At 47.8% G+C, this 13159-nt stretch overlaps 1 protein-coding gene across 2 annotated transcripts; it reads right to left on the bottom strand.

The window, feature by feature from the left end:
• Positions 1-20: 20 nt before the first annotated feature.
• Positions 21-2518, bottom strand: CBY1 (chibby 1, beta catenin antagonist). 2 transcript variants are annotated; one of them, XM_075428559.1, is made up of 5 exons: positions 2347-2518; positions 1593-1787; positions 1228-1333; positions 1028-1143; positions 21-522 (listed from the first exon to the last, which is right to left on the bottom strand). In XM_075428559.1, exons 2-5 carry the CDS (start codon positions 1668-1670, stop codon positions 442-444), a joined length of 381 nt encoding a protein of 126 aa, XP_075284674.1. In that variant the 5' UTR covers positions 1671-1787; positions 2347-2518; the 3' UTR covers positions 21-441. The 2 variants fall into 2 exon arrangements, with proteins under 2 accessions (XP_075284674.1, XP_075284675.1); XM_075428560.1 differs by lacking the exon at positions 2347-2518 and adding an exon at positions 2044-2325.
• Between the last annotated feature and the right edge of the window lie 10641 nt (positions 2519-13159).

The following is a 13159-nucleotide window of genomic DNA, read 5'->3' as shown; positions in this document are numbered from 1 at the left end:
ACAGCAAAACACCCAGAGAATCTGGTTTAAAAGGTGAATTTTTACGTCAGGTGTGCAAATCCCTTGAGAACAAGCGGCTCCAGCATCCTGCTGCCCACAGCCCCCGCAGACTCCCCCCCCCGGGATGGATTTGGGGGTGGGGGGTCGGGGCTCGCCCCCCGCTTTTAAGCAGAGAGAGGACGGAGGGGCCCACCCAGATGCGGATCTCCTCCACCACCCGCTGCCAGGCCGCCTGAGGCAAGAGGGTACTGGCCGCTGGGTAGCAAGGTTCCGGAGTGCTCCGAGAGGAAATGTGACCGTTAAGGAGCAGCGTCGCGTGTCACTTGTCGTGGTGCCATCACAGCGCCGGAGGCCTCTTGCTGCTCATGGCCCCGCGGAACAGAGTGCCCCCGCGCCACCCCGAGACGGCGAAGAGGCCCGGCGCCAGCGCCCTCCTCTTCCTCACTTCCTCCTCCGGCTGTGGCTCTTCAGCTCCTCCAGCTCCTTCTCCATCAGGTGGGACTCAGCTGTGGTCTCGGAGAGCTGAAACGCACAGCGGATGCCGCCGAGGGTGAGCTACTCCTCCGAGTGCGGCTCCACACCGCGGCGGCGGGGCTAACGAAGACCTGCAGCCTTGCAGCCGGCCGGAGAATCCTCTCACCCGCGGGTTGACACACTAAGGTGTCACACCACCTGTCACAGCAGGAGGAAGCGTTCGACCTTCTGTGACCAGAGTGGGCGGCTCCCGCTCCATGTCAGTCAGGGCAGGGGCCAGAGGGGCAAAGGAAATGCCGTACGCCGCGCAGGAGGGGAAGGAGGAGACACGGCCCTGCAGGGGCTCTGGTCTCATCCAGCCACAGTGTCTCAAGTCAAGCTGTGCTGCAGGGGGAAACCTTCCCCTCTTCTCGCAGAGGAGGTCAGACCTCACGCCCACAGTCACCCCGCTGTTACAGCTCTCTCACGTAGCAGGGCAAAGCAGAAAGAGCGGGGTGCGGTGAGAACGGCCTCCTTCGGTGGCCCCTTCGCTGGGGCGTCTCCAGGGACTCACCATGTCCAGCAGAATGTCCACTTTCAGCCGCAGGAGGTTGTTTTCTTCCTCTAGCTGCTGGTTTCGTTTGCGCAAGCGCTGCATTTCCCTGCGGTCCCCCGTGAAGCTTACCGATTCTGGAAGGAAAGAGCGAGGTCAAAGCAGGGATTGCCAGCCAACGGCGGCTACTTCAGACCGAAGCGGGCTGAGCTGCACTCTACCTGCCACCCAATGGCCGTTTTCAAACTTGAGGCTCTGGCCAGCGAGGTTCATGGTAGGGATGCCGTACTCCAGGCCCAGCTCAACCTCACGGGTCGACCTGTCCAGCTGCAGGGAGGAGGAGACCACACTCAGCGTTTTGCAGAAACCCAGAGCCGCGGAAGCCGCTGCTCCGGCTGGCACTGGAGCCCGACACCCTGTTTTGGTCGGCTCTGCTGCAGCCGAGGGCCGGCTCCTCTCACCACATACGCCCGTCCCCCCAGGCGCAGAGACCACCGGTGAGAAGCTTCTGGCGCAGCAGCTCCGGGCCATGGGCGGGGTGGTGACGATCCCGCCTGGCGCAGCCAGCGTCCTCGCGGGGACTCACCAAGTGCAGGTTGGAGAGCGAGGCGCATTTCCTGGGGGGGGTCTTCTTGGGGCTGAAGGTGCTGCCGAAGAGCGGCATGGCGTGCCGATGGCGGGGGGGGTGGGGGCTCACAGCGCCGGGGGGACGCGGCGACGCGAGGGGTTTCCTCCGGCGGACGGTTTCCTGGCGCTTCCACCGGTGGGACCCGGTCTCCACCTAAAACCAGAGCCGGTCTCCTCACAGCGGGGTTACAGAAGGGGTCAAAATGGCGGCCTGCGGCCCTGAGAGGACCCCCCCGCCGGCACGCGACTCCCCTCGCACCTCCGCCACCACGTGACTGAACCAGGGCGGGGGGGGGGGGGGGCGAACGCCGCGAGGCTGCCCCTGACGTCAACCCCCGCCCACCGACACAACAGCATCGTAAGCGCGAAGCGAGGCCTCCCCCGCTCCCCCCCCCCTCCGCTCGCACCACCTGCGCAGGCGCAGTCGGCAGCCGCCCCCGGCGCCACGCGGCCCGGCGCTGGGGGGGGGACACGGGCCGTACCACCGAGCGGGAGCGCCCAAGAGAAGGGAGCGGAGAGCGTGATGGCACCGAGGTGGTGCCCCGTCCCGTTTTCCCTCACGGCATCTCCCTGGCGGAACCAGCGGGCTCGGCGTAGGGCGCGCCCCCTCCCCGTCCCAGCGTGGTAGGGTCAGCCCCGCGGTGCGGGGGCGGCCAGGCCGGGCTGTTCCATCGGGGTTCGCCCTAGTTACGGGGGGGAAGGGGGGAGAGCACCTCTCCGTCGATCGGCGCTTGCTGCCGGCGCTCCCCGTCCGTCCCCGCGCCGGTGGGCTCAGCCGCCGCCGCGTGCCCCGGGAGCGGTTTGCGGCCGTCGCGTTGCCGTGGCGACGGTGGGGCTCCGCCGCTCCTCCCCGCTGCCGCCGCGGCGTCTGGGGGCGGCGGCGCTCGGAGGGCGGCCGGGCCCGGCCGGCGGCTGCCGTGAGGGGGGCGGCCGCGGGGGGTGCTGCGGGACCGGGCGGGGGAGGCCGCGCCGGCGGGCCTGGCCCGCGGGCCTTGGCTCGGCGCCCGGCTCCGGCCCCCAAGCCTTCCCCCTCCCGGGGCCCGCCGGCTACCGGGGGGTGGGGGGTGGTGCTCTGCACCGGCCTGACGCGTTCCCCGAAATGCTGGAGTTGGTTGGAGGGCTTTTGGCAATTGTTTTTTGTGGATAAAGCACGAAACTTCGTTAGGCAGAGGGTCCCTCCTCCTCTGGGAACGTCCTTCCCTCCGTGCTGGGGAGAATCGCCCCTCGCCTGGGAGAAGAAGGACTGGGGTGCTGGGCTGGCGCAGCTCGGGGCGCCACGGGTGAGAAGCTGGGCAGGGCAGGCGGTTCTTCGACACGCTGTCCTCCCGAGCAGTCCCGGCGTCCTCGTCTGCCGTGCGTGCTGCAGTCCTCCCTCCACCAGCGTATGGTGGGATGAAGTGGGCTTTACTGGCTTGTGTTCCACCAGAGGTGGCTTTGGTCGTTGGTTTGGGCAATGTTTTGAGTGAACGGCAGGGGTATGTAGCACATACACCAACATTTTTTATACTGAGAGACAAAATACCGCTCCTTTTCTAAATTTTAAAATAATTCTCCAATCTGTCAGAACTTAGTGACCTGAAATTACTTGGTTCTTTGTTAGAAAAGCTGCTGTTGAGGACTTTTTGAGGTTTTCCTGAAAAATTTAGATTAATGGGGTACTGGGATGCCAACTTTAGTTAACAAGGAACAATAAAGACAATGAAAAAAAAAAGGAGAGGGGGAGGCAGATAAACAGAACTGCCATGAAAGAGAGAGGAAAAGAAGAGAGTCACCAGCCTTTTAATTTGTTTGTACATGTGTTAATACTCCACCAAAAAAACTCTTCAACAGTCTTCGACTCTCAGAGTGCTTAATTGGCACCCTCCCTGCAATGAACCAAAAAATTGCTCACTTGGAATGAGAATTGGAAAGATACCGCGGTACCAACCCAGTGACGACAGACAAGAAAAATCTCTGGTGCTGCAGGATCTTCTGGTGCTCCAGTTAAGCAATATCTGATTCTTCCAGGGCGCACGCTGTAAAAACGGTGGCGTTCTGACCCTGTGTACTACAGTCTGTGCGCTGGAGAGTAGTGATTTTTTTTTCTTTTTTTTAATAAGGGATTATGCGGGGAGAGGGGAACCAGCACCCTTAAAAGGAGAACAAAACCTTGCAGCTCTGAACGAGGGCTTTGTGAAGTATTTGTGGCTCCTGTCAGCATTTAACATCCGCATGTGTGTGCGCGTATATTGGATAAGAAAGATGAAAAGAAGAAGGGCCAGAAGCGAAGTAAGGGCAAGAACCTTGGAAGAAAAGCTGGGAGAATGTGGAATTACAATTTTGAACCAAGAAAAAACGTAGCTAACCTAGGTGCTTGTAAGAGTCAAAGACTATACAGGACAGTGAGGACCTGAGCTCTTAACACTGGCTTTCATTTCTTGTAGCTGTTAAATACACTGAAGACTTGAGGTTTCCAAAGAAACACTCAGACCTGAAGAGCTCCAGATGAGAGAAGCATCTCCGTGAGATGCTCAGAGACAAAGGCACATATGTTTCCTTTATAAATACTTCAGGGGTTTGTTACTGAGGGGAGGAAAAAAAAGAGATGTTAAGAAGCTGTGCTTGGGACGTGCCCCGCCAGTAATGGAGGGGTAGTAATGTCCACCTTCCTGCAATAAACCTGTATGTTTCGGCGCAGTTCTGCGCTCGAGTTCTCCTTGCACTAAGCAGGATGAGTATTGTAGTAATACGTTATAATTATTGTAAAACCCAGGGTCTCGCAGTGATTCTCTGACAGAGAGAATCTCTGACAGCCTCTTTCTCCAAGACAAAGACTCGGAAAAAGCCAGGCAGCTCGTCCCCATGGCCTTGGCTCGTGAGGCGAATGCATACTTCAGTGTGCCTGACTGCCATGTGCAGGGATGCCAATACGTGCATGAATAGTTTCACAGTTGGTAGGGCTTGTGAATGAGAGTTCAGAAAGCTGCTCCAGAAGTTTGAGACTGAGAGAAAGAGGTTCAGTGTCTGATGTTTGGTGTGATTTGCTTCAGGAATCTTTTTTCTTGTGCATGGTTTTACTAAATTTCATTTCTTGCCACATTCCATTTCCTTGAAAAATACTGTGGAATTTCCTCGCTGCGCCAACCTCCCAGGCTATTCTGGCAGTAGCTTTCTGTGGTTATTCCTCCACTTACATCAGGTAGATACTGAGACAAGAGCTGACCATTGCTGTTTCTAGCATTGCCTCTCAATACATCGCATTGTTCTGCCAGTGGGTAGTTGGATGTATGATTTTAAGGGATGTTGAAAGCATTATGGTGTAGCACTGTGCATCCTTCTGTGCCTGTCACTTTGTGGGGAAGCAAACACCTAGCACACCCTCTCTTTCTCTCTCCCAGTACAATAACTAGAGATATCACTTAGGATCTGAAAGGCTCATTAAACAGTGAGGAACCTGTGTATTGCAGTCATCGTGTAAGGAAACAGCCTATCTTTGTATGAAGACGTCTTTGGGAATGCTGGTGGAAGGCTGAGAGCACGACAGGACAAAGACAGGGCTGTAGCACATGACAATGTGCAGATTTTGGAATAGACCCAGGCTGTTCTTGGTAGCCTAATTTGGAGCATCTTCTTTGGCTTTTTCAGTTCATAGGTGGTACAGAATCCATAGCTTAGATGCTCTCAGAGCTGCTTTTAACTCCGTAGTGTTTCTCTTGCCTTTTTTAATAGACACTGCAGGATTGTTATGGTTCTCTGTTGTATCGATAATGACAGGGAAACCCCACTGATTGGTGAATTCAGTAGACTTACTCCAGGCTCACTCTGATGTCAGAGGGAACATTTACTGTAATTATTGCTGCTTGCAACTTGCTACATTGATTAGTGGGCTAAAAGAAACTGAGTTTTAAACCTACAAAATAATTTTTTTTGACATATTGAAATTAATTCCATGCCTGATTAACTTCTTCCGTCATGAGGTAATTTCTGTTGCCTCAGTGCTCTGCAGTTAATTATGTCCCTTCTTTTAGTAACCTAGGTATTAGAATAAATACCTCACCTATATTTTATTGGCGAAGCAAACGCATCTTTTTCTCTATTTGCTTCTTCTCTTCATTATAGCCAACTCAAGAGATAGAAGAACAGCTGTTACACCGTATTGCAAAGAATTACGCTTTCCTCGTGCTTGACAGTCGCAGATTTCACCACCAGGAGGCCCTCATTGAAGTGCCTGTAGCTAGGCAAAGAAAACACAAGAGCAGTGAAATGAGATGGAGAAATTCATCCCCACAGGAGTAATCTGAAACTAATACTTATCCTATAAATAGAGATTTTCAGAGTGCTGTGCAGGCGTCTATTAATTGATTCTTGCAGGAAGCGTAATATCCAGCCAGCAGTTGTACTGTAACTTTTGAGGAAACCGGAGTGCCACGGGTGGTATCCCTGCATTGAATCACCAAGTGATAGCTGGGGAAGTTCATGCCGTTGTCTTCTGGATAGTAAAGCTCTTAATAACGTAAGGAAAAGAGTAAAATGGGGTAAAGCGTGGCTTTGCTTTTTAGGCACTCACGTCTGCCCTCTATCGTTCACCCAAGGAATATGCCTTTACCTAATTCCTCTCTCTTCTCTCTTTTAATTGACTTATTCCCGGGCTCTTAATTTTCTCTCACTTTTCACAGCAGGCTTTTGTTGTCTCCTAAAACTTCTAAATATCTGCACTAACAGTCTGCCTGATTGTTCTCTTTTGTTAACATGACCTTCTTTAAAGAAAGGGGGAAGGAGAAATGTTTGCGTCCTTTTTTTTGCCAAATTGCGCACTTCTTTCCTGAATTACTGTCTCTTTAAAGCTGTAGTCACCGTTTTGGCTGAGATGTAGACTTTGTTATTTAAAAGAAGTGTGTCCAGAATCTCTTAACTCAAAAGGATATAGGGTTGTCATTTTTCTTTCCTGTAACCCTCATTTTTTTTCACTGCTGAGTCCAGCAAACATATGCAATATTTGCTTCTGTTCTGGTTTCCCAAGATGATGCTTTGGTACTGATGAGTCCAAGACACAGCTTGGCAATGCAATTTCAGAATGGATGGTAGGTGAGAGAATATTTTTGCTCCTGTCAGGAAATGTGGCTCATGCAAGCTATAGGCTGCAAATTGATTTATCCCTTGTCTTTTGAACTCAGTTTCTGCCCTTCTTCCCTGAATTCACACATACACAGTCTACATGTTTACATTTGTTTACTGGGGCCTTTCTTATATGCACTAATGTGTAAAACGTGTATCCTCTGCTCTAAGAAGCAGAAGAAGTGTATATGAAGCCATGATGTTGTATACAAAGTTCCCAGGGCTCTGAAGAGGTTTTCCAGCTGTTCTAGCCACACTGTTCGTCTTAAAGAGTTTAAGCAAATATGCAGGCAGTTCTGCCACTCACATGCTCTGGATGGAATCCATCGCTTCCTGACAGAATTTGCCACGAGGCTGTCCTTGGTGACCGGGAGACCGAAGGCTCAGAGGACACGTGCAGTCCACACAGCAGCGAAAGCTTGTGTTAAGCTCTGTTTCATTCTGTTCCTATTACCTGGCTACTCCTTGCTTGCTTCCCTGTCTGTCTTTTCATTCTTCTCTCTGTCTCTTACTTCCACAGTCATCTGTTTCTGTGGGTCGCTGAAGATGCCCTTTCCAGGAAATGATGAAATATGAGACCTCCAGTCTGTAGATTCCCGATTAGCGGAGGCAGAGGGGCCATAGCAGGGAAAGGATGTCTTGGTATGGGTCAGTTTCTTAGGCTCTGTTGTCACCCTCCACAGCTGGCAGCTGCTGGAGACAGATGTTAGGCCTTCAGGCTGAGCTGCCGTGGTGTTTATACGGGAGGGCAAACAGGGCCTGCATTCTGAATCCCCTTCTAAGCTTAATTCATCTCATGCCCTAGATGAACATCAACTGTGCTTTGTCTGAACAAGTGATACTGCATCATGAGATACTGTGAAGATGGGAGAAAAGTGCTAAGTATTCTTTTCACTTCCATGTTCTTTCACCGTTTCTTCTTTCTCTTCACTGACGCACACTGCCAACTCCAAGAAGCTACGCTAACTGGGACTATTCCCAGCTGGAACCGGAAAAATTCAAGATAAACAATTTGCTGTCACCAGTGGGAGGGGAGAGTTGTAAGAACACTGGTGTAAGCAATTTTCCCTAGTCCCTGCTAACCTAAATATGAGTTTTGTACCCAAACCAGGTGGTCATTTTTTCCCCCAGGATGTCTTGGTCTACAGGTCTTACTCGAAAGTGATTTTTTTTCTGTTAGAAAGGTATGCCTGTGGATGGCCTTATTACCAAAGGCAAAAATTGGAAAAAATGTAGGCTGTAGGTGATGTGGTGTCTGCAGTGGCATGAGAATGGACTGTGCAGCCCAAAAATTTCTGAGTATCTGCTGCAAGCTCATATGCAGATGAGGTTGCTTTTCAGGCTTTGGGGAATGCAGGTGACTGCTCACCGATGGCTTGAACTAGTCTGGGGTAAAAGCTGTTCAGGGACATGAATTTAGAACCCATTCCTATGAGACCTGTGAAGGCCAGGTACTGCAGTACAGTAAGCAGGAGATCCAGTTGTTTTGTTTTGTTTTCCTGTCTTAATTTTGCATTGTTCCCTGGGGTAGCAAGGGATACAAATATGAGACATACTAGGACCAGGTAGAATGTGGTCTTGATAGCTCGACAGTTGTCATCTAAATAGCTGGATGGTGTCAGTCTGTTCAACAGCAGTAAAGCAGGAACTTCATTGGTTCACAAGGGAAAAAAACCCCTGAAAATACAAATTTTGAATTTGCACTGAATGTCCAAGCAAAATGAGCCATATGGAGAGTGCCCTCTCTGCATAGACTTGGTTCTATGTCTTGGATTCTAAACTGATGAACTGTGTTTCTCATTCTGCTTCTCTTCCCGAGATTCCTTCAAGATGACAAGCAGTCCAGAGAAGACTGCTAAGCGCTCTGTACAAGAATGTAAGACAACAATATGTTCACAAAGATGTGCGGCCAGCAAGTGGATGTGTCACAGAAGCTAAGGCTTTCATTAAAAGTATCCATTGCTGACCTCTTCATCTTGTTCTTGTTACTGAAAAGTTTGTTGTGGGTTTTTTAATCTATTTGTCAGATGACATGAAAAAGGAGATTTTCCTTAACCATTCAGAAAGAATTCCTTGAAGTCCTCATCAGTCTTCCTCTTTTCTAAGTTTGATTTTAGTAATTTCAATCACATGTCCCACAAGCATCTTTTACACTTCCCTTGGTGCTTAGGGATTTTCGCTCATCGCAGGCCGTCGTTCCACAGACAACACCCGTTGTCTGTATTGTACTCTCCAGCCAAGATACAGCAGATTTTCCCTTTAGAAAAGAAGTAAGCAAAGAATGTGGCATGGGGAAAATGGTACTTAACTTTGATTTATGCACCAAGTGCTAAAATATTGTAAATATCTTGTATTTTTAACATTAAAGGGAAGGAAGGGGTGTCATATTTAGAAACTGGTTCCCAGCTCACACATCTGTGTAACTTGATTCATTTGGGAAATAAAAGCAGATGAAAATCCGAGTCTCTGAAGATTTAAATCTTGTCAGTCTGAAAGAAAGCTAAATTGTTTTCATGGGTCAGCAGGCAGGCTGTTCTCACAATTCATTCATTCATTTACTGCTGAAGTAATGTGCTACTTCAGTTCCAAGATTAAACAACTGGTGGTGATAACTTGTTGTCAGGGATCGTGTCAGTATGTCGAGCCTTGTGTAGAACACGGGAAAGCTTGTAACCTAAACTGAGACAGGTGAGCCAGCGTTCAGCAGGCTGCAACGAAGGATAGTCAAGTCAGTAAAAAACAGGGATTGCAGATTCCAAAACAACTGTCCTAATTTGATATTCAGTCACTTAGGCAGTGACATTTTCCAAAATGCTCTATTACAAGCATCTATTTTGCAGTCGGTAGGAACTGCAGCTGCCTGGCACTTAAGCTTTGGCTGTTTAATTGTGAGCCTCTGAATTTCTAGTTTGCAGTCTTGAGGCCTGAATGACCTGGATGATGGACTAATGCAAGAGCATTACCACTGCACTTGGATACAGAGTAGGAAATTACTTTGAAGTGTCTGAGAGAAATTCATTGAGGTTTTAGACACGGTTTTGTTAGTATTTTAGTAGAAAGGAAAAGATGGTTATTTGTCACACAAAGAAGGAAGAAGTTCTATGCATAGAGAGCAAAGAAAGTAAGGCAGAAGGAGAGAAGCAAGAGAAGGATATTTGGGCAAAGTAGCACGGAAAAAATTACGAACAGTGGAAGGAATGGTAGTGGTAAATGTACACAGAGGCTGCATTGAATAGGAAGTTGGGAACACTGAACCTGATACAGTGAGAACACTCAAAGTCGGTAATGATTGAGTCAGACGTTTATTTCTCTGCAAATGCTTTGGAAATAAATTGAATTATATTTTTCTTTAAGTCAAAGTTAAGAACAATGTGTGTATTATTATACACTTTGTGTTTTTTTCCTGTATCGTACATTGAAGAGGGGGAAAAGAAATAGGTGATCAGTCATAAGGTCTGCCCATTCTGTTAAAATCTAGACCCCTGGAAAACAAGCTCATAGGAGAGCAAGTTACTCTCCTTAAAATCTGAAATTAGGTATGTCAAGCATTTTCTTTTATATTTACTCGTATTACAGATGACTTTTACTTCTCTCAGCATAACACACAATGTAGTCAGCTTGCATCTTGCTGATTTCTACAGATTTTTGTAATGAAAGTTTCTGCTGTCACATGTCTGTCAACAAGTGGAAGCAACAGCTTCTGTTTCTCTTGACCAAGTTAAATCAAGTTTGGTATATTTTTTTCTTTTAATATATACTATTAGAGCAATCCTGCCGGGCTCCAGATCACTTTTATTCTTTGGAACCCCTGTCTTTGCTTATATTTAAATATCAACACAGTGATACTGCCATACTGCCAGCATATGAATTTGTCTCACCACAGCCAGGGTCTTGCCATTACAGAGTGTTAGAAAAAGACCCCTCACCGGTGCTGCTTTTTGTCACTGTGGACTGGCAAGGGGGAAACATACTTCACTGAGTAATTATGCAGGGAGTGGGTGTTTGGGAGAGATTGTTTATAAAACTGGCTTAGAAAAATACAGTAACCATGTATTGTTAGTCCATTTTTTACCCAGATCTGCACGTTGAAACACATGTGTGTTGTGCTTTGTTTATTTTGTTAAAGCAATTGGTGGAGTCAATAAATCTTGAGGGGAGAAATACTCCAAACTTGCTTCTGTTAGAGACAGCTGGCTTGGTTGGATGTTTTATGGAATAGTTCCATCAGTTACCTTTTACTAGATAAGGACATTACCCTGGTGTCATAACTATTTTGCAAGCCTGTAATTGCCTTCTATGATCCTGAATTTTCTCCTGCCATTTCATCAGGAGAGGATGTTTTTATTTGCTTTCCCGTGACTGCAGTGTGGTGCTGCTAACACTAGTGGCTGCTGTATTTTGCCGTAGAAACGGCCGTTTCACTTGTGGACGGGCTAGACTTTTTAAAGAGAGTAGATGAAAATTAAGGCATTAATCCTATCAACATGGTAAATTACTTAAAGTTTTTCTGCCTTTCATTTTTCTTGAAGGAACTGAGACATGGACAAGCTTCTAGCAACTACCAGCCTCATCAAACAAGCAGTGTCTTCAAAATCCAAGCAGCTAAAATATAAAACAGTGACTTTTCCAGGTGTAGAATGGGGAAGAAAAGGTGAAGTATTATTTATTTTACTAAGACATTGTAGGCTCCTTGTTCTGAAGGCCTTTGCTATGCTGTAGGATGTGTTTCCCGTACAAGAAGCAGGAAAAGTGTGTGTAGGTATTTGTGTATAGGTTTGTCAGTCCTAGATAGCTGGAACCCATCAAAGCTGCTTGTGTTGGTATCCTCTTGCGTGTGTCTAATTACTGCAAATACCTCCTCAGGTTCTGGATTCACTGACGTGTTCTAGGCGAGGGGAATCCACACAGCTAATAGTAATATTTCAGACCTCCAGACCCAAGATGTAAAGCTTGAAAAGGATAAGAAGGAAAGTGTTTGGAAGCAGTCTCAACATATGCTTAAAACTAGAAGACTGAAAATAGCACCTCATCATAGAGAGGTGATGCAGTGTTTGGAGAAGGATGGAAGATGGTGTGATAGATTGTGTGGATTTTTCTCTCTCCTGCTGACACAGCTGATCTTGTTGGTATCCACATATGCCCTGCAATACAGAAAAGATTCCTAAGGGCAGTTGCTTGTGTAAAGGAAGTGTGGATGTGGGATTGCTTTGCACTTCTTAGTGTTGTTTTTTTTGTCAGTTTTTCTCCACAGATTCTGTCCCTAAGTCAGTAAGGTCCCTTCCCTATCCCCTGTTTAAAACCTTTAGTCTTCTTGAGAAGAATGAGTGAGAGGACTTTACTCATTTTTCCGGAAGCAGGTCCTCTAAGAGAGAACTTCTGTTGTGTTGAGCTATTGACAAGTACAGCTTCCAAACCTTAGAGCTTTGTATATATTTTTAGTCTCATAATGGTGACAGTTCTGAAGTCTGTAGCATTGTGTGCTTCTCAACAGGCCTCCTTTAGCAGTTGCTCTTTAGGAACTTTAATACAGTGTTGATGACAAACTGCATACCGCACACTTATTCTAGCTTGTCTGGAATTTCCTTCCCTGCTTTTTTTTTCCTATCAAATATACGTGAATTCCTCCTGAAGCAACACCCAGAAAAGTCTTCCACTCAGTTCAGACTCCTGAGCTGGTTTGCAGATGCTTTCAGTTTAGAGAGAGTTCCTTCAAGGCCACTTGATCATTGCTTACAAATGCCTGGGATGAAAGATGGTTGTTATTCTCACCAGCTTCTTGCCTCCAGTTTGCTCTTGCAAACAGTTAGCGCTGTGATAGCTGGGGCTGGGGAACAGTGGCTGGTCGGCTAGGAACATCTCATGGCTGCAGCTCAATACTGAACACTATTTTTCAATCAAAGATTTGAGTGTCATGTGATTCCCTATCTATCTCATACTCATTGCCCCAAGAAGAGAGGTCATATGTGAAATTTGGTCTCAGAAACTCTGACCTATTCCTCTGTCGTGGATTGCCTGGCCATTAAATCAGGACATGCTGCCTTAATAATCCAGTGGGAAAGTAACAGTGGGGACAGACCACAGACAAAACAGGAAGACTGCAATGGGAAGTGCTGGGATATATCGAACCGAGTGGGAGTTGTGCCCCTGCACTGAGTTTCAGAGGCATCTATATGTTACTTGCAATCACCAATTCAGCAAGAACACCAGGAGAGATTAAAAGCTTTCTTCGGATACAGACAGAGGAAATGTTTAAGAAATAAACACACTTCCAGTAAGGCTGGTAAAGAAACTATGGTAATCCAAGGAAAGGGGAACAAAGCATAAAACAATAATCAGGTTAATGAATCTCTGAAGTCTAAAGGTGCAAGATTTAACAAAATTATTAGCCAGACTATTACTGAAAATTAAGGCTCTCTATGTAGCAAAATCCAG

Source organism: Opisthocomus hoazin, chromosome 8 (assembly GCF_030867145.1).
Source record: "Opisthocomus hoazin isolate bOpiHoa1 chromosome 8, bOpiHoa1.hap1, whole genome shotgun sequence".
Lineage (NCBI taxonomy): Eukaryota > Metazoa > Chordata > Aves > Opisthocomiformes > Opisthocomidae > Opisthocomus > Opisthocomus hoazin.
Note: the sequence above shows the minus strand (reverse complement) of the source record. Positions and strands in the feature narration are given on the sequence as shown.